The sequence below is a fragment of the Theobroma umbraticum genome, unplaced genomic scaffold (assembly GCF_002168275.2).
Source record: "Theobroma umbraticum cultivar Fairchild unplaced genomic scaffold, ASM216827v3 scaffold_67.0, whole genome shotgun sequence".
NCBI classification, from domain to species: domain Eukaryota; kingdom Viridiplantae; phylum Streptophyta; class Magnoliopsida; order Malvales; family Malvaceae; genus Theobroma; species Theobroma umbraticum.
The window spans coordinates 7,057,801-7,079,398 of NW_018397262.1; the positions used below are offsets into that span (position 1 = coordinate 7,057,801).

Consider the following 21,598-nt stretch of genomic DNA (forward strand, 5'->3'; position numbering starts at 1 on the left):
TCTGCAATTTGTTTTTGTTTGGTTAAATCCATCATTTAGGATTACCACTAACCATCTGTTGTTTATTCTTTTAGGTCTTGTTTGGTGTACTCAAGAGTGTCCTTGTGGATCTAACAAATATTTTTTAATACAAATATATTATTTTGAATTATATAATAAATTAAGAATTTTTTTTCAACATAAAAAATTTTATTATATGTATGAGTTTTTGACAGAATAATATTATTGATTAAGGTATTTATTTCATTTAAATTTTTGAAGAAATAATGCGTTAAAGTATTATTGATTATGATAAATACTTATAATTTTTTAAATTTTAATCAAAATTCGAAATAAGTTTATTAGTTTTTAAAATAGTTATTTTATCTTAAAAAATCTTGTTAGTTAATTGTTAATATTTTTATTAATTTAATAATGTGATAATATTAAAATTATAATTTTATTTTTATTAATTTTAAAAATTATTATATAATTATTATTAATTTTTTTATTAATTAAAAAAAGAGCACGGTTGGTGCTAATCCTCCTTTTTCTTGGAGACCTAGAGAGTGCCAAATGGATGCTTGTTTTTTCCAAAAAAAATTTATAACAGTGACTTTGTAAATTAATAAAAAAATATTTTAATTTTTTATTATTTTAAATAATGATATATATATTTTTAAAATAAAATATTCATTACCAAAAATAATGAATTTATCTAAAATTTTAATTAAAATTTAAAAATATGAAAATATTTGACCTTTTTGATTAAAATATTCATTCGATCTACATTTTCGACCAAATAGCGTTAGGGGTATCTTTTATTAATTCAAATGGGTTGGATTTTAAGTTCCCTAAAGGATATGTTAATCATAATTAACTGAATTAATTTTTTATAATTACTTAAGTATTTTTATTTTTTTAAGAGAAAAACAAAAAACCGTGTCGTATTATGCCTGTCATTCGAACCCATTTCTCTACCGACGTTGAACTTACGCATTCTCCTCGTCTACAAAAAGGTTCATACTCGCCTTAGTCATCGTCCACGTGTCATTCCTAATGATCACCAACTAAAAGAATCCAGTACACGCCGAGCAGCTCACTCGCTTTCTGTCACCGACTTTAAATTAAAATAAATATTATAAAATAAATTCAGGACTTCAAAAGGAAAGGAATTTCCAGATCCTTCTTTTGTATGTTTTCTCTCTCCCCAAACAAACCCTCGAAAACTCAGCGAACGGAGACAGAGAGCTGAGGCTTCGACCATCAATTTTAGGGTTTTTCTTTTTTAACTTTGATAATTCGATTCTTGATTATCCAAAACGCTAATTTTCAGATCAGGTACGTTTTAATTGGTTCTTTAATTTCTATGTTGTTAAAAAAAATTGTAATCAATTGTATAGGTACTTGTTGTTTTGACTGATTTTAGGGTTTTCACTGTGTGAAAGGTTCTCACCTTGGTGTTGGTCCGAAATTGGAAATTTTGTTTTAAGAAAGATTACAAAAAAGAAATATTCCGTTTTTGGCTCTGTTGCAACTATTATTACTATTAATTCAGCAAGATATATGCTTTCTTTGGTGAAATAGACAAAGTTTAACACTTCTTTGGTTCTTTTTGCCCCCTTAATTGAAATTTATAATCTTTATTTGAAATCCCCCACCATGAAAAAATTACTACTTTGATATAATTTAGCATTGGTGTGTCCTTGAAATTTTTTCGGGTAAAATTAAAGGTACCCGCTTTAGACTACATCAGCATAATGCTTATTCCAATTTGGGGTGTTGGAAAATCAGTTTCCCCGTATGCAAAAGTTGTACCTTTTATAGTTTTACTCAGTCTTTGATATCATAAAGTTGTAAAAGCGTTTTGTGTTTCTGTTTGTAAAACTGGTCCACTTGATTCGTGTTTCAAATGTTTGATTTTGTGGACTTATTGTATTGAGTGAGTCAAATGTGCCGAAATGAGTTTATGGCTTTTTCTTGGAACAATTATGAGTCTTATGGTGCTTTGTCCTTATTTAGCTTTGGATTAACCAAGAATACTAAATTTTTATTTTCATGAACACTTCTCTGTCCTTTGATTTCTTTTTCTTGTTAGCAGAAAATAAGGTAGTGAAATGTTTGTTTGAGAGATGTGTAGAAAGAAGAAACTTACTTTGATCTAGTGCAATGAAATCACTGATGAAGGTTCGCCTTGCAATGTAGGCCTGAGTGTTCTAGTTGTTCGGCTCTTTCTATCAGCTAAGTTTCATGTCTGATCTTGACGTCCAGATTCCTACTGCCTTTGGTAAGCATTTCTCCCTCATATTGATCTCTACTACAACGAATCATTTTATCTTGATCATGGAAAATCTAACTTGTAGAGTGTGCTGTGTCACTAGATCCGTTTGCTGATGCAAATGCTGAAGACTCTGGTGCTGGTGCCAAGGAGTATGTGCATATTCGTATTCAGCAGCGGAATGGTAGGAAAAGCCTGACTACTGTCCAGGGGTTGAAGAAAGAATTCAGCTATAACAAAATTCTCAAGGACCTTAAGAAGGAATTCTGTTGCAATGGCACTGTTGTCCAGGACCCTGAGCTAGGGCAGGTGTGTGTCTATCCTCCTAAGAAAGTGACCTTCCCTGCCTCTGTGGTTGTATTCCATTGTTAAGTTCATTATGTATGTGGTTTATGTGTAGGTTATTCAACTTCAAGGTGATCAGAGGAAGAATGTCTCCACCTTCCTTGTTCAGGTAATTGTCACTACCCTTTGGAATGTTTGCATATTCTTAAGACTGACTGGAAGGGTCAGTGTTTACTTACTTAGTCATGCATGTCTGAGTAATTGAATGTTTAGTTTAGGCATGTTGTTTCAAGTTCTTAATAACATTTGCTTTCATTTTGATAACAGGTTGGCATTGTGAAGAAGGATAACATCAAAATTCATGGTTTTTAAGTTGCAGCTGCAAAAATTTCTGGGAGTCTAGCCTCCAGTTCCAAGCTGAAAATCCTACCTGATGAACTATTAGTTATATCTGTACTGTTATATTACCTCTATGTTGGTTTGACACTGTTATATACGTCCTGTGTTTCTTGTGGTTTCAACTATTGGCTTATGTGATGTTGAATGACAATGGAAACCGTTACTATTTTTCTATCACACTGGGTTGTTGCTACAAATTTGAAGTTAAAACAACATGCCATGGTATTCCCTTTTAATGTCTATTTGGCTTTTCAAAGTCCTATAATTGAATTAGTATTGCAATATGTGATAAGGGATGGCTTCTATAAACTTGTGTACAATTCTTAAGTTGGCACTTGGTTGTGTTGTTAAATTTGAAAAGATGCTTCTCGATGCCTGGTTACCGGTTTAGTTTTGGTGCAGTTTTAAGTTGTCTATGGATTTCGCTCAGAGTTCAGTTCTCTTCCGAGTTTGTGGCTGTAAATATACAGCTGATGTTCATCACTGTGTTCATGTGATTCACCAAATCCCACGGGAGGAACAGTTGAAATGATAGCAAACTAAAATGAGATTAACATTCAAAGGGTTAATGGTAGGAACAGAGTGAGGAGTGGATTATGCTTAAAGAGAAAGAGAAACAGAGTTGGTCTTCTAAATTTTGAGAAGAGGAAGACTTCTTTTGTTTAATTTATGCTAAAAAAGGGGGAATAAACTTTCTTCTGTTTCCATCATCATGTTTAAGCCGCATGCAAAGAAACTGTGGAAGAAATGATTGAACAGGAGTGCAGGAGGAAAAGAATCCATCCTTTTGGGCCAAAAGAGAACAAAAATAAAACTTCAGGAAAAGAAAAGAATACCAAGACCTTTTACAATTAACTTAATAATAATATATGGCTGAAGAATGCCCAGCTATGCTAATCTTAGCTCTATATGGCCACTGATCAAATTCTTGATGCTAACTTATCCCCGGCTAATTTTGTTGGCTTGTGACAAAATAAGTAAGCAAGTTTCAATCAGAACAAATGGCATATGGCTCTGTTAAGCAAGTTTCAATCAGAACAAATGGCATATGGCTCTGTTTCATGAGCGTGACAATGACGCTGATGTGAGACTAATCTCTTTTCCTTTCTCTTATTCCTATCATCTGCTTTGTACGCATGGTGCATAGGTGGGTCCTGAGGTATAAAGTTATTATTATTCTACATTTTTGGTAGTCCGACTAGCCAATCCATAAAGAAACCTCCTGCTCTTTGGTTTCTTTGGAATTTTAAGAAGGATGTTGAGTTGGAGTAATAGCAAAGGGACAGCCCTTGCATGTTTTGCGGGTACTAATTGCAGGCTGGGTAGGACTTTAAAACAAAGTGCATTGCAACTTCAAATAATTTAATGAAGCTAGTGGAAGAATGTTTTCTTGGGGAAGGTTGAGAAAGCAGGAACTTCAAACTTCGAACCATTTGAATATTGGATACGGAGCAGTTCCATTCTAGTATTCATGGTGATTAGCTGAATCAAACTGAAACTCAAATCAAAACAAGATGGATTTTCTTTCCTTTGGGTGCATGAAAACGAGAGTCAGATGAAGTTTCAAGTTGCCAGGACAAGAGTTTCCTCTGATACAACCATTCATCTCCATACTTTTGTTTGTAGAGTGTGGGGTTTGTGAATTACAAGTCCTATTACTACCACTTTCAACTCCCATGTGTCATATTGGTAAAACCAGGAAAATTATTACATCAGATGCAGAAGATAGCAGATGAACTAGATGACAAAACCTGCTAAAAATCTGAAACATGATTCAATTGTGGAATATTTATTAATCATACAGGTACAACTGATCAGATGCTACCTTTGGTACAGTACAACCCTTTTCTAAATTCATGTCAAAAACTTTATCAGTAATCTATATTCACCTAACATACCAAACCCCTTATTCTCTTTGCCAACTACCATTCTACAAAATATTCCTTTCCCACCTTCCATTCTCCCTCCTAGTAAACTTCCTGTAGGAGAATGTTTCTCTTTCTCAGTCATGCATGAAATAGTATTTAAATGCCTCCAGTTCCCCAACATCTCTCCAACTCATAATTCTCTTGTGACTCTCTGACAAAGGGTTAAGTGCTTTGAGGTTTCATTCTTTGAGTGAAAAAAAAAGAAGAAGAAGAAAATGGCTGAATCAGAACACTCTTCTAGTGAAGATGCATCTATGGACTCTATAGGTAAAATCCTTAGCCCTGTTCTTCAAATCCCAAATGTCCATTACTGTTAAGATCCCATTTCCTGTTTATTTTTCTTCTTATTCATCATTGTTTTACATCTTTTTTGTTTTCGGGTTTGGCTATGACAAGACAAATTTAGGCTTTTTTCTCTTTTATATTCTGCAGCAGAAAGTTCTACAATATTGTAATCCTGATGTCACCATACTTTTCTTCCAAATTTTAGCTTTCAAGTTTCTCTCAACTATGTCCCTTTTCAAAGGAAAAAAACCATCAAAACGTTCAGCTTTTCATATGGCTGACTAGAGTTTGAATGTTTGACTCATCATTTAGGTGTTGAAAAGAAGCAGAAAAGAAAAACACCCAAGTTTCGTTTTATAGTTTTGAGTAGAGTATTTCGCTTCCTATACCTTTTCTTATATTTGAAAGAAGCTTGAAACCAGAATGTCCTTTGTGCTTTCTAACCTGAGTTATTTCATTTCCAGAGGATCACAATAAACAAGATTCTGAACTTCAGTTCTCAGAAGATGAGGAAACACTGATAATCAGGATGTTTAACTTGGTTGGAGAAAGGTAGTACATCTTCTGTTCTTTTTCAAACTTTTTCGAACAAGCGCGCATGTACACATACGTACAAGCGCGTGTTCATACATACATACACATACATATATTTGTCTTTTTCAAAATATTTTTATGTTAAAAAAGAAGGTGCAACATGTTGTACCAGATGGACACTGATTGCTGGGAGAATCCCTGGAAGAACAGCTGAGGAGATTGAGAAGTACTGGAACACAAGATACTCTACAAGCCAGTGAAAGCATTATTGTGGAATGTGTTGGGAAGTTTTTGTTTTGGGGTCTAAAAGGAATTTGATGACTTAACTAATTATTATGTAATTGGTGAAATATAAGGGGTATATTGTTTTGGTTCTGAATCTTGAACTAGTGGCTTTGGGTCTTTAGGTTTGAGAGTTTGGAAATTTACTTGCCTCTTGACATGACCTAAAATTAGGATGTAAATATGTTGGAACCATGTTTTTGTTTGAATGGAATCAGAACAAATTCCTATTTTCCTAATTGAAGGATGGTCATTTTCTTAGTAAAAACTTGTTAATCTTTCTTCTATTAAGAAAACTTTCACCCTCGAAGAACATTCATGACTTAAATATCGAAATTGTTTTTTTTTTTCTCAAAAGGTTTATATTTGATATATTATTTTTTAAATTTACGAAATTTCACTATATAGTTAAGTAATAGTGCATAAAAAATATTAGCTGACATTGTATAGAATATAAACTCTCTTTTTAATTAATTTGATAAATAAGAAACCACCAGTACAGATCAATGGGTTGATTGTAATTATTGATACTGATATGGGTTGGTTTATAAATATTTAGAATTGCAATTTCACCCATTAAATATTCCAATTTCATTCTAGTCACGTATCCAAACATTTTATACATTTTGGGTTGCCCATGAAAGCACAATCACTTCCAAATCCATTTTCCTAATTAGAATCATGGGCTACCAGCCCATTATCATTTCAGAAAGCCAATGGGCCGGGTTTGGACATTTAATCCTAACTTTTACTTATTGGACTGATAAATAGATATATCGCTAGTATATATACTTAATGTTTTCCCATTTTTTACGTCCCTAAATAATTGTTTCTCTTCAACTATAACAAGAATTAATATAAAAAGTTTTGAATTTGATATATATTATATTAAAATTTTTTAAAAAAATTATATTCTAGATGTAAATTTGTCATACGGAAATAGTAATGCGAACTTCATTTTGATACATCTCGAAAAGAAAATCGGAACAAAAAATAAAATGGATGGAGTATAATAATATTTCATGTTAACATATATATATATATATAATTTAAAAGAAAATGCATTATTCATATTGCAAGATAAATAGTAATTCAAATTGGATAAAAAAATGCGGAAATGTAACATTAAATCTTGATTTAGGAGTAAGTGTTGAGATATTCACATGAACATTATTATGAACAAGAGATTCACATGAACATATTTTTAGGAATAAAAAGGTCTCCTTGAAGTGTATTTGAATTATTATTGTAGTTTTAATTTGTCAAGATGAAATACTTGCTTAACTTTCTTACCTTCATTTTCGTTCTAAAATTTCTCATGATTCCCGACTATGAAAACTTGTTAAACTTTTAAGACGAATATCTAATTTAAAAATAATTGATTATAAATAAAAAAGTTTATAAAAAAATCAACAAATAAAAGTAACGTTTGCTTTGCTGTCATGTTAAATTTTAAGATGAATATTAAACCTAAAATATTTTGAATATGAAATTTTTTTATAAGATGTGTTGAACAATGTGAAAGCAAGGGGAATTTCTTCCACATTTGTCCAATAGGGCAGCAGGTTCTTTCTCTTCATTATTATTTTTTTTTAATCTCTTGGTTTTTTCCTCTTTATCCTTAGGACCAAATTTCTTGGCTTTGTCATGAAAGGAGAGTACCATGGAATGTACATGTATCTCTGCGAAATACACATGATTTGACGGGGCCCTGCGCCTGGAAATATCTAGGAGAGCAACCCAAGGAGGATATAAACAAAAGCAGCATGTTCCACACTAAGAAACTACGTCGAATCTTTAATAGAAAAAGAATTAAGTCAATCGGCAAGTGCTTGGTATGAGTGGAGTCTAGGTTGGATTGCTCTAATATTAGTTTATCAAAATCCTCATGATTTTCTTATCAAAAAGTTAATTTACCGGGTATGCAACGTTTGTGTTTATAAATTTTTTAAAATTTTTTATTTATCTGATTCGAGTTGGAAGTACTTTACGAAGAGTTTATGTGACACTTAAACATGGATTACGGGAAATAATCTATTGATTTGGCTTAATGTCTTAGATGAAATGATTTGCTATCAACAGGTCAATGTGAACATTCTGTGCCGGTGAAGTTTGCTGACAAAGTTTATTTGACGAAACCTTAAAATATTATTCTGAAGTTTCTTGGACACGTGAATCAGCCTGCCTGGTTTCATGGTACAGATTCGTAACTTTCTCTTAATTAATAATTGTACCTTTTCCTGTCAAATGTGTAATCATCAACTTCTAACTTTTTCATATCAAATCCTAGGAAGTAGTTATAACCTACCTCCTTCCTTTTCTCTGTCACATTGTAGTCTCAATGGACTCGTTCATAAAGCGGCTTACCATTTTTACAACATTTCTTTTCTTCCTCCCTTTGATTGAGTCGGTTTCCTTCAACATAACTCACTTTGTTTCTAACATGACAGACATTGAATACAGGGGAGATGCAAGGCCTTCTGCTGGAGCCATGGACTTGAACAAGGATTGGCATTATCGTCTTGGCCAAGTTATTTGTACAGAGCCTGTCCGGCTCCAGGACTTGGTTACCAAGCAGCTTACTGACTTTACCACCCATTTTTCCTTCACTATCGATACCTTAGGTCCTAACCACCCAGATTATGGTGATGGGATAGTCTTTTTCATTGTTCCTCTTGGATTTCAATCTCCTGTGAATTCAGGTGGGGGTGGTTTAGGCCTATTTCCTAACGCCTTAATCTCTGAGTTATCACAGCAGAAGCATCAAATTGTTGTAGTTGAGTTTGACTCTTTTGCGGACTCAGACAGATGGGATCCTCCTTATGAGCATGTGGGCATCAATATCAACTCGCTCAATTCTTCTGTGTTCACACCTTGGAATGCTAGCTTTCACAGCGGAGATACTGCTGATGCATGGATTTCTTATAATGCTTCCACAAAGAACTTGACTGTGTCTTGGAGTTACAAGGCCACCTCTAATCCTCAAGAAAATTCTAGTCTTTCTTTCCATGTTGATCTGAGGGAGGTTTTACCCATGGAGTGGGTCAAGGTTGGGATTGGCGCTGCAACAGGTCTTTATAACGAGAAACATATACTTAAATCATGGCAGTTCAGTTCCAGCTTGGGTTCCAGCAGACAAAGGATCAAAGACTAAAGATCATAATGATATTGCACTGCTATGTTTTGGTGCTCTAGTAGTTGGGTGTTTGTGGCATTTTTTACAATTTGGGGAAGGAAATTGAAACAAGCAGGAGAATCCAGAGGAATAGCTTAATTTGGATTATTCATGACCTTGAAGAGGAGCAGGACCAAGAAGATTTCTTACAAAGATCTTATCTCAGCCACCAACAATTTTTCAGATGATAGGAAGTTGGGCCAGGGCGATTTGGAGCTGTTTACAAGGACACCTCCAGAGTTAGGACAGATGTAGCGTGAAGAAATTTTAAGGGTTCTAAACAGGGAGAAAAGGAGTATTTAGCTGAGGTGACGATTGTTAGCCGGTTAAGACACAGGAATCTGGTGCAACTCATTGGCTGGTGTCATGAAAAAGGTCAGTTCCTGCTTGTGTACGAGTTCATGCCCAATGGTAGTCTCGATTCTCACTTATTTAGCCACAATTGTACTCTAACCTGGGCTGTAAGGTATAAGATTTGTCTTGGTTTAGCAACAGCAATGTTTTATCTTCACAACGATTGGGAGCAGTGTGTGGTGCACCGGGACATCAAACCTGGGAATGTATTGCTGGATTCTGGCTTCAATGTCAAGCTTGGTGACTTTGGATTTAGCTCGGCTGATGGACCACGAGCTAGATCCTCGAACAACCTGTTTGGCTGGAACTTTGGGCTACATGGCTCCAGAATATGTAATCTCAGGTAAAGCAAGCAGCAAGTCAGACGTTTACAGCTTTGGGGTTGTGACTTTAGAACTTGTGACTGGTAGAAGGCAAGAGATCCTAGAAACGACCAAATGGGATTGGTAGAGTGGGTTTGGGATCTTTACAGACGTGGGGAGCCTCTATCAGCTGTTGATGAAAGATGCGATGGAGTTCGATGAACAACAAGCAAAGTGCAAGGTAATGGTGGACTCTGGTGTGCACATCCAGATTACACGTTGAGGCCCTCGATAAGGAGGCATTCAAGTCCTAATTTTGAAGCAGAAATCCTGATCTCCCATTGCAGATGCCTGTTCCCAGTATCAAGTCCCCTCGCTCACAGCTGAAAGCTTTGCTGAACCATTAATAAGTAATTCTTTTTCTGAAGCAGGTCGCTAAAATCATATGATACTATAAGTTTTGTAAGCTTGTTGGACATGAAATTTTGCCGTTCTTACAAGCAGCTGAAAAAGAATTTGGTGTGAAGCTAATCAGGTCCCAATGCCATATTCCTGGACATGGAAGTTTGGTACCCTTCAAGCTGCTGCTGAAGCCATGAAGCTTTGATATATGAATCTGAACAAGCTTTAGAATAAAAGTTGTTGTGCCAAAGCTTGGAATCTGAATCAGGAAGCATCGATTAATTGTTTAAGCTTTGTTGTAAATTACCATGTGAGCAAGAAATTTCTGTTCTGCTGCTAAACACTTGGTAGCTTTGGTTATTTATGTACCAGGATTAATTTCTTTCCTCTATAAATAAGAAAAGCAAACAATTATCCATACGAAAACCCCCCAAAAAAAAACTATAAACAATTCTTAATTTCCTATCAAGGAATGTTTTTTGGTTTTGCAACAGAATTTAAATACCCAAAATTGAATTTATTCATAAAATGTTCTTAGACATAAAAAATTAAAAATAAAAAGAGAGAAAATTCTAAGTTAGTTGGTCAACTAGTAAACGACGTCGTTGCTGGTTCTTTATAGCAACTGTTAAAATTGGACATCTATCCACAGAAAGTCTCCCTCCTTTGGTTCTTGCCTGAGGTATCTTCTTGAAAATCTGCTCTCCTTTCTTGCTTTTTCTATATCTTTCTTTAATTTTCTCGGCAGCCAAACCTAGAGTTGCCGCTCATCAATCTGGGTTTTCATTTTTCTTTTCGATTAATTGAAAAAGATTCAAAATTTAGCATAATTTGTCATCAATTTTAGGACTTGAAGTATATCTTTTCCATGTTAGGGTTTGAGTATATTTTTACCATTCAATCCATATCCATTTTGTTTGAGTAATTCTTTTCTATTGGCAGTTATATAGAAATGGAGGAAATATTTGCTCTAGTACTTTCAATGCTTCTTGTCCTCGCATTAGTTCCATTTTATCTTTGGAAACGCCGTCAGGATAATCGATCAACCGATGAACACGTTGAAGAACGCCAGGTATATTTGGAGTATTGAAAGTTCTAATTTTTGTTGGTTTTTTTAATTTTATGCGATTATTAATTGGTTTGTGTGGATTGCAGGCTCCCAGGACGGAAAATGTAGTACGTGGTGGAGTCACTGGTGGTCGGAGTAGGATGCGGAGGAGACCGGCTGCCGGAGGAGCTAGCACGTCATCATCCGCTGCAACTGCTGAAGGTTTGTTGATTGGAAAGAATGTGAAATTTGATTGGTTTGTTGAGGAGTTGAACAAATTTTACTGATTTGATGACATATGGGACTTTCTTGCTATAGTTATGAAATCTGTGTATGAAATGTGTGGAGGAACATATATGACCATTCAGCAGATTATCTTTTCTGGATGTTATTATTTCTGTCAATTAGTGGAATTACTTTCAATTTAGGAAAGAGATGTGAGGTGAAACAGTGGTTAGTTTTGTGGAGTGATGCTTCAGGTTTAAGGTGGTTAAGATTGTTAGTGAATATAGGGAGTTTATGTTATTTGTAGATTAATACCATACTAAGGAATGGCTTATCTTTGATGTCTTAAATGTTTTTTTTACGAGGAATGAGAGAGAGGAAAGATTTGGTTTTGTGCAAGGATGTGTGAGCTTCAGCTGTAATCTGAGATGCTTTCTTAATAATCCCCCACCCCTTCTTTTCTCTCTTATAGCATTAAATTTGAATTACGCTTGTATGACAGCCTAGTTTTCTTTCCTTAAAATGGTGTTTTCTCTGCTTGGGATGACTGGCACTGACTGAAGTATTTATTTATCCAAATGTCATTGCAGAAACTGCTGATGGAAGTGATGGAGAAGATGAGGCAGATGGGTATTATGAGGCTAAAGCATCAAAGAAAAAAGAAAAGAAGCGGCAAGAAAGGGATGCACAAAGAAGGGTACATCATCATTATCTCAGTCTTTACTTTTTTTATATTCTGTTATGCTTGGACCTGTTGCCAATGTTCACTAAGGTCGTATGACTTTTGATCAAGGCTGAAGAAGCTGCTCGGGAGTCAAGGCTGACCAAACAGGACCGATATGCTGAAATGCGGAGGAGGAAGGATGAGGAACGTGAAGCAGAGGAGCGTAGGCTGGTGTGTTGATTGCCTTCAGCTTTGTGGCGTGATGTACTCAGAATCCACACACATAACCACTTATATATAATTTCCCAATTTAAGATATTTGCTATGGTTTATCTAGGAAGAAGAAGCTCAAGCTCGAAAGGCCAAGGAGGAAGAAGCTGCTGCATTGGAGTTTGAGAAGTGGAAAGGGGAGTTTTCTGTTGATGCTGAAGGAACCACTGAGAATGAAGTGCAAGATGGAAGTCAGGACTTGCTTTCCACTTTTGTGGAATACATTAAGGTAATTTTGAGCCCTGTATTAACTGATTTCTTACTCTAAATCATGATAGGCAGACAAGTATTTTCTTTTGCTGTTTTCAGCCTCCTACGTCTCCTCTTGCTTTGATCATTTTCCTTTGACGAGCAAATGAATAACAAATGTAAACTTTTTTGATCTAAAAGCTTTTTAATCAGAATTTAATAGAGGTTTTGGAAGTATTTGTGCTATATAATGACAGAATAAGTATTAGTCTACACAGTTTATTAGGTGCCCGTGAGGCTTTGGAATGAGTGTTGTTGTGTTGCTCTTTGTTTATTTATGTATTTGTATATGATCTTGCAGAATCATAAATGTATTCCTTTGGAAGATCTTGCTGCAGAATTCAAGCTGAGAACCCAGGTATATGCTCCTAATAGTTAATTTCCCCTTTAAATTGAATCCTTTCATATGTCGACTTTAGTTATAGCAAATAAAGGGAGCCCGTAAATTGAACTGTCTAGCCTCTCTTCATCCATCCTGTTCCTATCCTAGATTCTGCTTTCTAACTTTTAACTACAACTTATCATCAATGCAGGAATGTATCAATAGGATCACCTCCCTCGAAAGTATGGGTATGTAATTTTCATGTTTCCTTCCGTTCATAACCTTCTATTCTTGAACTACTTTCACCCAATGAACAATTTAAGTGCTTGTCATATAAAACTTAATGACTTATTCATCTATCCTTTATTTATCGTGTGCACAGGTCGACTTTCTGGCGTCATGGATGACAGAGGGAAATATATATACATCTCCCTGGAGGAGATGAAGGCTGTAGCCGACTATATCAAGCATCAGGGAAGGGTTAGCATTTCACATTTAGCCAGCAAGTCCAACCAGTTCATCGATTTAGAGCCAAAAGTTCAGTTATTGGAGGAGATGAGCATAGCTGAGGAAATCAATGTTGCTTGATTCAATTGTATACCCCTTCCCCTTATCACTAATACTTGTAGAAGACAAAGTTTACTCATGGAAAAATATAGCAATTGCATTATGAAAAAAAAAAAATGGCCAGATTGAGTTTTGCTTATGCATATACATGTTTTAAGTCACATAGTCTTCTTGTTTATAATTTATAAATTTTTTTCGGTCCGGTTTAATATCGGGATTTAAACAATTATAATCGTAAACATTCATTTATTTTTATGAAAATACACAAATTTATCGTAATCATTGTAAAAAGTTTTTTTCGTAATTTACTGTAAATTGTACAATATCTTGTATTTACGATTAAATTTGATAATAATAATCGAACTTAACTCAATCGTAATTAGAATAATAAGTTTTTTATATTTAAATTTGTAAATTTATTAATCTTATCCAGAAACAAAAGGGAAGTGTCATGAGGAAAGTGTCTCTACTTCACATCAGATAGGAATGAGAGGTCTTGGGTTCTTTATAAGTTGGTGTATTGCATATTTCTATAAAAGCGTTTATAAAGGAGAGGGTAATGATTCCGTGAGAAGTGGTATCCGAGCAGATTGGACCTCGTCTAATTTACGTGGTTCAAGATAAGCAACGTCTAGGTCCAAGGAGACTCAGGGTAAAGAGGGTGATCGTGAAAGAGAATGTCACGAAAAAAGTATTTTTATCTCACATCAAATAAAAAAGAGAAATATTAAATTTTTTATAAACGGTGTATTGTATATTTCCTTAAGCTCTTTTATAGGAAAAAAAATAATGACTGCATGACAGAAGGACTTGGTTCGGGGTAATCGGACCACTTTTATCTAAAACTAACGTCATTCAGTCCTACGCTACAAGACATGAACAGAACCGTACGTGCCCTTGTTAAGGATTTTTCCCAGCACCCAACGTCGTCGTTTTAACTTTTCAAACCGCCCTTTTTCTCAACAATTTCCATTTACGTTGACAATTCTACCCTTCCAACTCAACAACTCCGCTCCTTTCTCCTCAACACAACCACCTCACGTCTCACTCTGTCAACCGCCACGTGCCCAATTTTATGGTCACAAGCTGTTAATAGCGAGTACAATATTGAATTCTAATCGCAGGAGTAAAAACCAATCGCCTCAACTTGCGTGCAACCTATTAAAATCCCAAAAATACCCACAAAAAGAAAAAAAGGGTCTTTTCCTTAATTTTTTTTAATTAAATAAATTATTGGGTAAAACTCTCTCCTTTTAATTTCCACTCCACCCAAACGAAAAAGCTAAACTCCACCACCACCCCTACCACGCCGAGGAACGCCTCTCAGACTTTATCCGATTTTTAGGGTTTCATTATTATCTCGTAATCCGAAGTTCAATTATCTAACAAAAGCCCTAAAATCCCCGGATCAGGTAAATTTCCTATATATCTTCTCTAATTTTCCTCTGAATTCTATTGTTTTTGTAGGTTAAAGATCAATTTTTTTTTCAGTCGGTGATTGATCTAGAGCTTTTCTGATCATGGGTTTTGTATATATGATCGAGATTTCTCCCTTTTTGTCTTTAATTTGTATGCTAGTTGTTTGTATTTAGATCAGATTAAGAATCTTTTTGGCTGAAAGAAATGAACGGAATTTAAGATTCAAGGTTACTTTTTTAGGTCTGGGATTTTGTTTTGTAATGTTTGTGTATAGTTTGGTTGGATTGAAAAAGAATATTAATCTAAAATACTGAGTTTTTAGATGTTTGGTTTTTGTAAACATGGTAATTGACTTTTTGTTGTGCTTTTTGGATTAATTGTAATGATTTCTGGAATGAGGTTGTAGCTAATTGGTTAAGATTTGGCCCCTTAATGCATAAATTAGAAAATTTTGGGGGTAAAATATCGTGTTGTTTTGTTTCTTTTTTGGTATCTTTGACAAAGTGGAAGACCAAATAGGGAAGACTTTAATCCTCGTTGGGAGGGATTGGGTACAAGTTTGAATCTTGTTATGATTATACTTGTTTCCAGATTAGCTAATGGTTTTAGATTTAACAATGATCAGATACTTATTTCTTTTATTTATTTTTTGTGAGGTTTGTAAGGCTTTTGTTTGTTCTGTTAACTTGTTGATAGAAGGGAATGAGATGCCCACTTTGGTTGGTTGCCAAATGGAATTTAGGATTCCTTTTATTTTTTGATTTTATGTGTATATTATTCTTATTCTTGATGGTGATATATAAATTCATATCTGATGTGGGTATTGCCTTGCATATTTAGGTCTGAGCTTGTGGTTGTTAGGCCTCTTTGATCAACTAAGTTTCATGTCTGATCTCGACGTCCAGATTCCTACTACCTTTGGTATGCTTGGATCCTAACTTCCCAAGTCCCATTGTACATCTTTGTTGTTGATTTGTCTGTTGTTGTTAAAATGGGTTTAACTTGTATTTTGTATTTGTTGTGCTAGATCCCTTTGCTGATGCAAATGCTGAGGACTCAGGTGCCGGTGCAAAGGAGTATGTTCACATTCGTATCCAGCAGCGGAATGGTAGGAAAAGCCTGACAACTGTCCAGGGGTTGAAGAAAGAATTCAGCTATAACAAGATACTTAAAGACCTTAAGAAGGAGTTTTGCTGCAATGGCACCGTGGTTCAGGACCCTGAATTAGGGCAGGTGTGTGTATAACCCGTAAGAGATTATTAACCTTGTCAATATCTGTTATTGGTGCCCAGTGGTTAAGTTTGTTGTATTGCTGTTTATATTCAGGTTATTCAACTTCAAGGTGACCAGCGAAAGAATGTCTCCACCTTCCTTGTTCAGGTAATTGTTTTTGCTTCTTGAATATTTCAATGTCACATGTGATGATAAACAAAAGTGAATCTGATGCAGTGTGGTGTTCAAGTTCCTAAACTTCATTGTCTTTCTTTTTGGACCAGGCTGGCGTTGTGAAGAAGGAGAACATCAAAATCCATGGTTTCTAAGATGCAGCTGCTTAAATTTTTCTGCTAAGTCACGCACCTTGTGTAGCAGAAAATTCTATCTGATTAGGATAATATCTATGGTCTTATATCATCTCCATGTTGGTTTCATAACAACATATGCATCTTGTATTTCTTGTGCTTTCTAGTTCCCTCAATTATGTACTGTTGGATGATTATGCTATCTATAAAAGTTTGTTTCTCTATGACTCAAAGTTAAACAAGTGGTCTTTTAGTCATCTGAATATCTTCTGCATTTTTTGTTTGGGTTTATCTAATCATCTGATGAAGCACAAGATTTATTTGGGCTATTGGTTGTATGGATCTTAGATATGATCATGTTTGGTAATGTGGAGCTATAGGGAGAGATTTTTTGTGCCGGTTCTTGCACTTGCTTTAAGAGCATTAGGTCTCTGGTCTCTGGTTTCTGCTCCCTGCTTCTTTTCTTCTGTTCCAGCCTCACTGCCTCAGTAATTGGTTGCGACCCTGTTCTTGTTTGCTCAAAACGTTGCTTCTACAATAATACTTAAATCTGAAACTGAAAATGAAAATTGCCTGCGAGGATCTCAAGGAGTTTGAAAAGTGCTTGGGGGATGTTAGTCAACAGACTGAACAAAGCATCAGAGGCCAATGAATTCACCTACCAGAAAAACTAATGCAATCTATAAAAATATTGGCAAACTTAAGGGAGCAGGCCAAGCTTGTGGTATGAAAAATTAGGGCAAAAGTGGTCATGGTTATGCGAGTCGTGGAGTTTTATGCCCTAAGCTGCTAAGATATATGCAATAATAGTAGAAATATTCCATTAGAGATGAACGAATATCAGCCAGGAATAACTATATTCTCATTTCTAAGATGATTTTTTCATTGAATTGACATGAGCATTATCTGGTAATGTTATATTCCAGCCAAAAAGGTGAAGGAAAAGAAGCATATTTTATCCCTTGCTTGTGCATCTTCTCATGTAAGTGTCATTCTCTCCTAAAGATAAACCTATTGAGGTGTGTAGAAGTTTGCAGAATTATCCTAATACTCTCTCCTAAAGGTCAACCAAGGTGTGCAATATTCGCATTAATAAATTTTTTAAAACTTTTTCAATTATGTGATATGAAATTGATACATCTTACTTCTTTTAAAATACTTTGACTTGATATTTTGTCCCTTCAATTTGACAATGTTTTCACTATTGTCGATCATCATACCTGTCTCTCTTTTGAAAATATTGGGTATGGATCATATCTAGGTTGGATCTACTCCGATACTACTTTGTCACGGATTATTGTCTTCTTCTCAAAATACTAATCAATTGAGGTATTCAACATCCACACTTATAAGGTTTTCCTAATTCTCTTAGGTGTGAAATCGAAATATTCTACCTACTTCTTTAAAAGCACTTGGCATGACATGAACACAATCCTCTTGCTTGTGCATCTTCCCAACCAGAGAGTTCGAAATGCGAGTGTAATAGAATACAACACTTCTTTACAAACGCTTAGCATGACATAAACACAATGTAGTGTAAGCAATTACAAGAGATGGGTTTTGCAAACTTTGGCTAACAAGTGTACTTATGCACTATTTTAGAACTTAGGAAGGCAAAGAAGATACATCTCCAAGTCTTAAGATATTTTTAAAATGTTAAATCCAAATAAGATGTTTTTTTTTTCTTCTAGTTTTGCTTGTCCATTAAAAAAAGCGAGGTGTTATTACATAAAAATATTTTAGTTTTCTACATGATGCGAAGATTATTATCTTGTGCTGGAAAGAACCCAAGCCCATTACCTCAAAACTTCTTTATGTTAAATTTGAACTCAGCCCAAAGCTCATGAAAAGGGTTATTTAGTCCAAGGAGGCCCAACAATCTAGTTTGAGACTTTGAATGAGATGAGTGCTTCCAAGTTGCACCAATACCCAGCCCAGAGGCAAGGAGGGAATAAAGAAAAGCCCAATATTACTATTTTTATTTTTTTATATTACAAATTTATTATTTGTTTTTTTTTCATATTAACATCTATATTATAAAAAAATAAATTTTTAAAACAAAATATATTATAATTATAATTATAATTTAATTTTACAAGAGCATCAGAAAGAAAAATATTTAGAGATGAAAAGAGTAAGTATTAATAGACACTAATATTAAATAAGGATTATTTGTTTTGATTCTTTAAAGGTTTGAGGAAAAGATAACAAAAGACAAGTTAAAACTCAAAATGGTGAAATACATTCTGTTAAATTGTGATATTATTATTTTAGCTCTATAAAGAGGACAAATTTGGGGGTTGCCATTGTCAATGCAAAAGTTCCATCAAATCTCTCTTCCATCACTTTCTTTCCTCTTTGGCATTTTTAGTCTTTATTTTGGGGACGTGCCTCACTAATCTTATACCTTGAAGATTGCTTCATATTTCAAATAATGACAACCCTTTTTTCTCTTTTAAGTTTCTAGTTTGGATTTGTGGGGAATCTACCATGGCCAACCTTCTTCCCTAGTGTTCCTTTGGTTGCCAGATGGTGCCATTTTTACCATTAATAAAGGTGTTTATTTTTCTCTTGCAAAAGGGTTTAAATCAAAACTTGGATAACCCTTTTGCTATCGCATATTAGTGATGTGTCAATTTCACCATTAATGAAGTTCTTGAAGAGTAGGGTTGTGAAGTTTTCATTTGACAATGAAATATGTGATTGTTATCTTTGTAAGATGCATGTAGACACTTGCCAAATTATTTCGCAAGCTTGGAAAGTGCATATATATGAACAATTATTATGCCTTTCACATGAAGAATCCAAGGCAGTATTGTCAAGTTGTCTACCTTCCTAGTGCAACAAATTAAGTGTCAAAAAGATGACCAAAAGTTGAGCTCTTGGTGACAAAAGAGCAACAGAAGGGTGTGCCAGACAATCCCACACGACAAAGAAAGCAGAAAGTGGGGATCAGATACAGCGGTCGCCTGCAAATTGGCTAAAGCCAAACGCACCAAAAGGACAAAGTACTTTCTTGAATGACGTAACTCACCCTGCAAAAAGGGCGATCACATCTTTCAACAAGAGGATCCTAACGATTCTAGACCCTTCAAATCCTATCCTGTTCCCAAGTGTCCTCTCAGATATTTTGTTCACTTTCCACTGCTATATCTCCTCACTTTCTTTTTGCTATCTTCTCAGCTCTAAGCTGCAAAGGAACCCCAAAAAGATCACCCTTTCTTGTTTTTTTCTCAGGCAGTGATGGCATCATCCGTAGCTACTACTCTCACTTCCTCTACCAAACTTTACAGAAACACTTCCCTCTTTGAGTCTTCCTTCCATGGGGTTCCCATACCACCACTTTCTTTCCATCTCAAGGCAAAGTCCTCTCCGTGCAATGCATCAGTTTCCATGTCTGCAGCCTCATCACCTCCACCGTATGACCTGAACAATTTCAGGTTTGACCCCATCAAGGAATCCATCGTGTCACGTGAGATGACGCGTAGGTACATGATGGACATGATCGCCCACGCTGACACTGATGTGGTGGTGGTTGGTGCTGGCTCCGCAGGGCTATCTTGTGCCTACGAGCTTAGCAAGAACCCGTCCGTACAGGTCGCTATTGTTGAGCAATCTGTTAGCCCCGGAGGTGGTGCCTGGCTAGGAGGACAGCTTTTCTCCGCCATGGTAATGTGAAAAACAGTCACATATTGAAATCTTTTCTATGAATTTCTTTTGCTACAAGAATTCAGATATTGGTAATAAGAAAAACAATCAACAGCGGATTGTGTAGCATTCATACATCTCTTAAATCTGTGAATCTCAAAATTGAATTTGACATGCGTAAATCTTTTGTTTTTAACTTAAATCATAATAACTTAAACAATGGATCTTAGGGATGAGAGATAACAAAAAGAGATAAAATAGCTCAGGGTTTTCTCTTTTTCGAAGACATATGAAAGATCCAATTTGAAGGCAAGGCCTTAGATTCTACTGTTGTTCATTAAAAAGATTAAAAATTCTATGTTAATGCAGGTAGTACGCAAACCAGCTCATCGCTTCCTTGATGAACTTGGAATTGAGTATGATGAGCAAGACGACTATGTGGTGATCAAGCATGCAGCCCTGTTCACATCCACCATCATGAGCAAGCTTCTAGCTCGCCCCAATGTGAAGCTGTTCAATGCTGTGGCGGCAGAGGACTTGATAGTGAAGGAAGGAAGAGTTGGTGGTGTTGTCACAAATTGGGCCTTGGTTTCAATGAACCATGACACACAGTCCTGCATGGACCCTAACGTCATGGAGGCCAAGGTTGTGGTGAGCTCTTGTGGTCATGATGGGCCATTTGGAGCCACTGGGGTCAAGAGGTTGAAGAGCATTGGGATGATTGATAACGTGCCGGGGATGAAGGCACTGGATATGAATACAGCTGAGGATGCTATTGTGAGGCTGACTAGGGAAGTTGTGCCTGGGATGATTGTTACTGGAATGGAAGTTGCAGAGATTGATGGATCCCCAAGAATGGTAACTTTCACTTACACGATCATTCTTATTCTGTTTGATTCTGAATCATGCTGAATTTAGTTCATCCTCTAAAATGCATGCTTTAGAGTTGTTATGAGAGAAGACAGTGATCTTACAATGGCCTGTTGTTAACATATTGCATTGCTTTTGATTCTGCAGGGACCAACATTTGGAGCCATGATGATATCAGGGCAAAAGGCAGCCCATCTTGCTCTGCAATCATTGGGATTGCCTAATGCACTTGATGGAACATATGTGGGAAACATTCACCCAGAGCTGATCTTGGCTGCTGCAGATTCTGCTGAGACTGCTGATGCTTAACTGCATAGCAATAAGGTGCGACGATGGAGATTAGGGGTCGGTTTTATAGTCATCAGTAGGATCGAGTGGTTTGGTTTTAGATGGTTGATGTGATTATGTGGTGAGGTTTGTTAATAAAGATGGTGTGCTGTTTAGACCCTGCTGGAACTTAATGGGACGTAGCAGTTAGTTCTTGCTGTTCTTGTTGCCATCAATAAGTATTGCTTTTTCTTCCTCTTTCTTTCCTCTTTACAAGTCCCATAGATTAATAGTTGCCAAATCTCTCTAATCATGCCACCCATGCT

The 21,598-nt window shown here is 35.6% G+C and overlaps 5 protein-coding genes and 1 pseudogene across 7 annotated transcripts; all 6 read left to right on the forward strand.

Moving 5' to 3' along the window:
- Positions 1-1,149: 1,149 nt before the first annotated feature.
- On the forward strand, positions 1,150-3,118 carry LOC110419215 (protein translation factor SUI1 homolog 2). Of its 2 annotated transcripts, none has more exons than XM_021432176.2 (5): positions 1,150-1,320; positions 2,081-2,266; positions 2,361-2,566; positions 2,658-2,711; positions 2,870-3,118. In XM_021432176.2, exons 2-5 carry the CDS (start codon positions 2,230-2,232, stop codon positions 2,912-2,914), a joined length of 342 nt encoding a protein of 113 aa, XP_021287851.1. In that variant the 5' UTR covers positions 1,150-1,320; positions 2,081-2,229; the 3' UTR covers positions 2,915-3,118. The 2 variants fall into 2 exon arrangements, with proteins under 2 accessions (XP_021287851.1, XP_021287850.1); XM_021432175.2 differs by having other exon boundaries at positions 2,185-2,266.
- A 1,883-nt stretch (positions 3,119-5,001) lies between these two features.
- LOC110419854 (MYB-like transcription factor ETC1) lies at positions 5,002-6,183 on the forward strand. Its single transcript, XM_021432978.2, has 3 exons — positions 5,002-5,136; positions 5,619-5,706; positions 5,861-6,183. The coding sequence occupies exons 1-3, from the start codon at positions 5,085-5,087 to the stop codon at positions 5,946-5,948; spliced, it is 228 nt and encodes a 75-aa protein (XP_021288653.1). The 5' UTR covers positions 5,002-5,084; the 3' UTR covers positions 5,949-6,183.
- Positions 6,184-8,087: 1,904 nt separating this feature from the next.
- Positions 8,088-10,625, forward strand: LOC110419954 (L-type lectin-domain containing receptor kinase IX.1 pseudogene; annotated as a pseudogene). Its single transcript, XR_016351426.1, has 2 exons — positions 8,088-8,166; positions 8,434-10,625. The product of XR_016351426.1 is annotated as an L-type lectin-domain containing receptor kinase IX.1 pseudogene (transcript).
- A 179-nt stretch (positions 10,626-10,804) lies between these two features.
- Positions 10,805-13,687, forward strand: LOC110419955 (DDRGK domain protein). Its single transcript, XM_021433091.2, has 9 exons — positions 10,805-10,885; positions 11,146-11,275; positions 11,359-11,473; positions 12,067-12,173; positions 12,270-12,371; positions 12,478-12,639; positions 12,961-13,017; positions 13,193-13,229; positions 13,364-13,687. Exons 2-9 carry the CDS (start codon positions 11,156-11,158, stop codon positions 13,567-13,569), a joined length of 906 nt encoding a protein of 301 aa, XP_021288766.1. The 5' UTR covers positions 10,805-10,885; positions 11,146-11,155; the 3' UTR covers positions 13,570-13,687.
- Positions 13,688-14,796: 1,109 nt separating this feature from the next.
- Positions 14,797-16,711, forward strand: LOC110419239 (protein translation factor SUI1 homolog 2-like). Its single transcript, XM_021432216.2, has 5 exons — positions 14,797-14,960; positions 15,808-15,888; positions 15,995-16,200; positions 16,294-16,347; positions 16,464-16,711. Exons 2-5 carry the CDS (start codon positions 15,852-15,854, stop codon positions 16,506-16,508), a joined length of 342 nt encoding a protein of 113 aa, XP_021287891.1. The 5' UTR covers positions 14,797-14,960; positions 15,808-15,851; the 3' UTR covers positions 16,509-16,711.
- A 2,891-nt stretch (positions 16,712-19,602) lies between these two features.
- Positions 19,603-21,532, forward strand: THI1 (thiazole biosynthetic enzyme, chloroplast (ARA6) (THI1) (THI4)). Its single transcript, XM_021432048.2, has 3 exons — positions 19,603-20,156; positions 20,505-20,993; positions 21,153-21,532. Exons 1-3 carry the CDS (start codon positions 19,731-19,733, stop codon positions 21,312-21,314), a joined length of 1,077 nt encoding a protein of 358 aa, XP_021287723.1. The 5' UTR covers positions 19,603-19,730; the 3' UTR covers positions 21,315-21,532.
- The last annotated feature ends 66 nt before the right edge of the window (positions 21,533-21,598 follow it).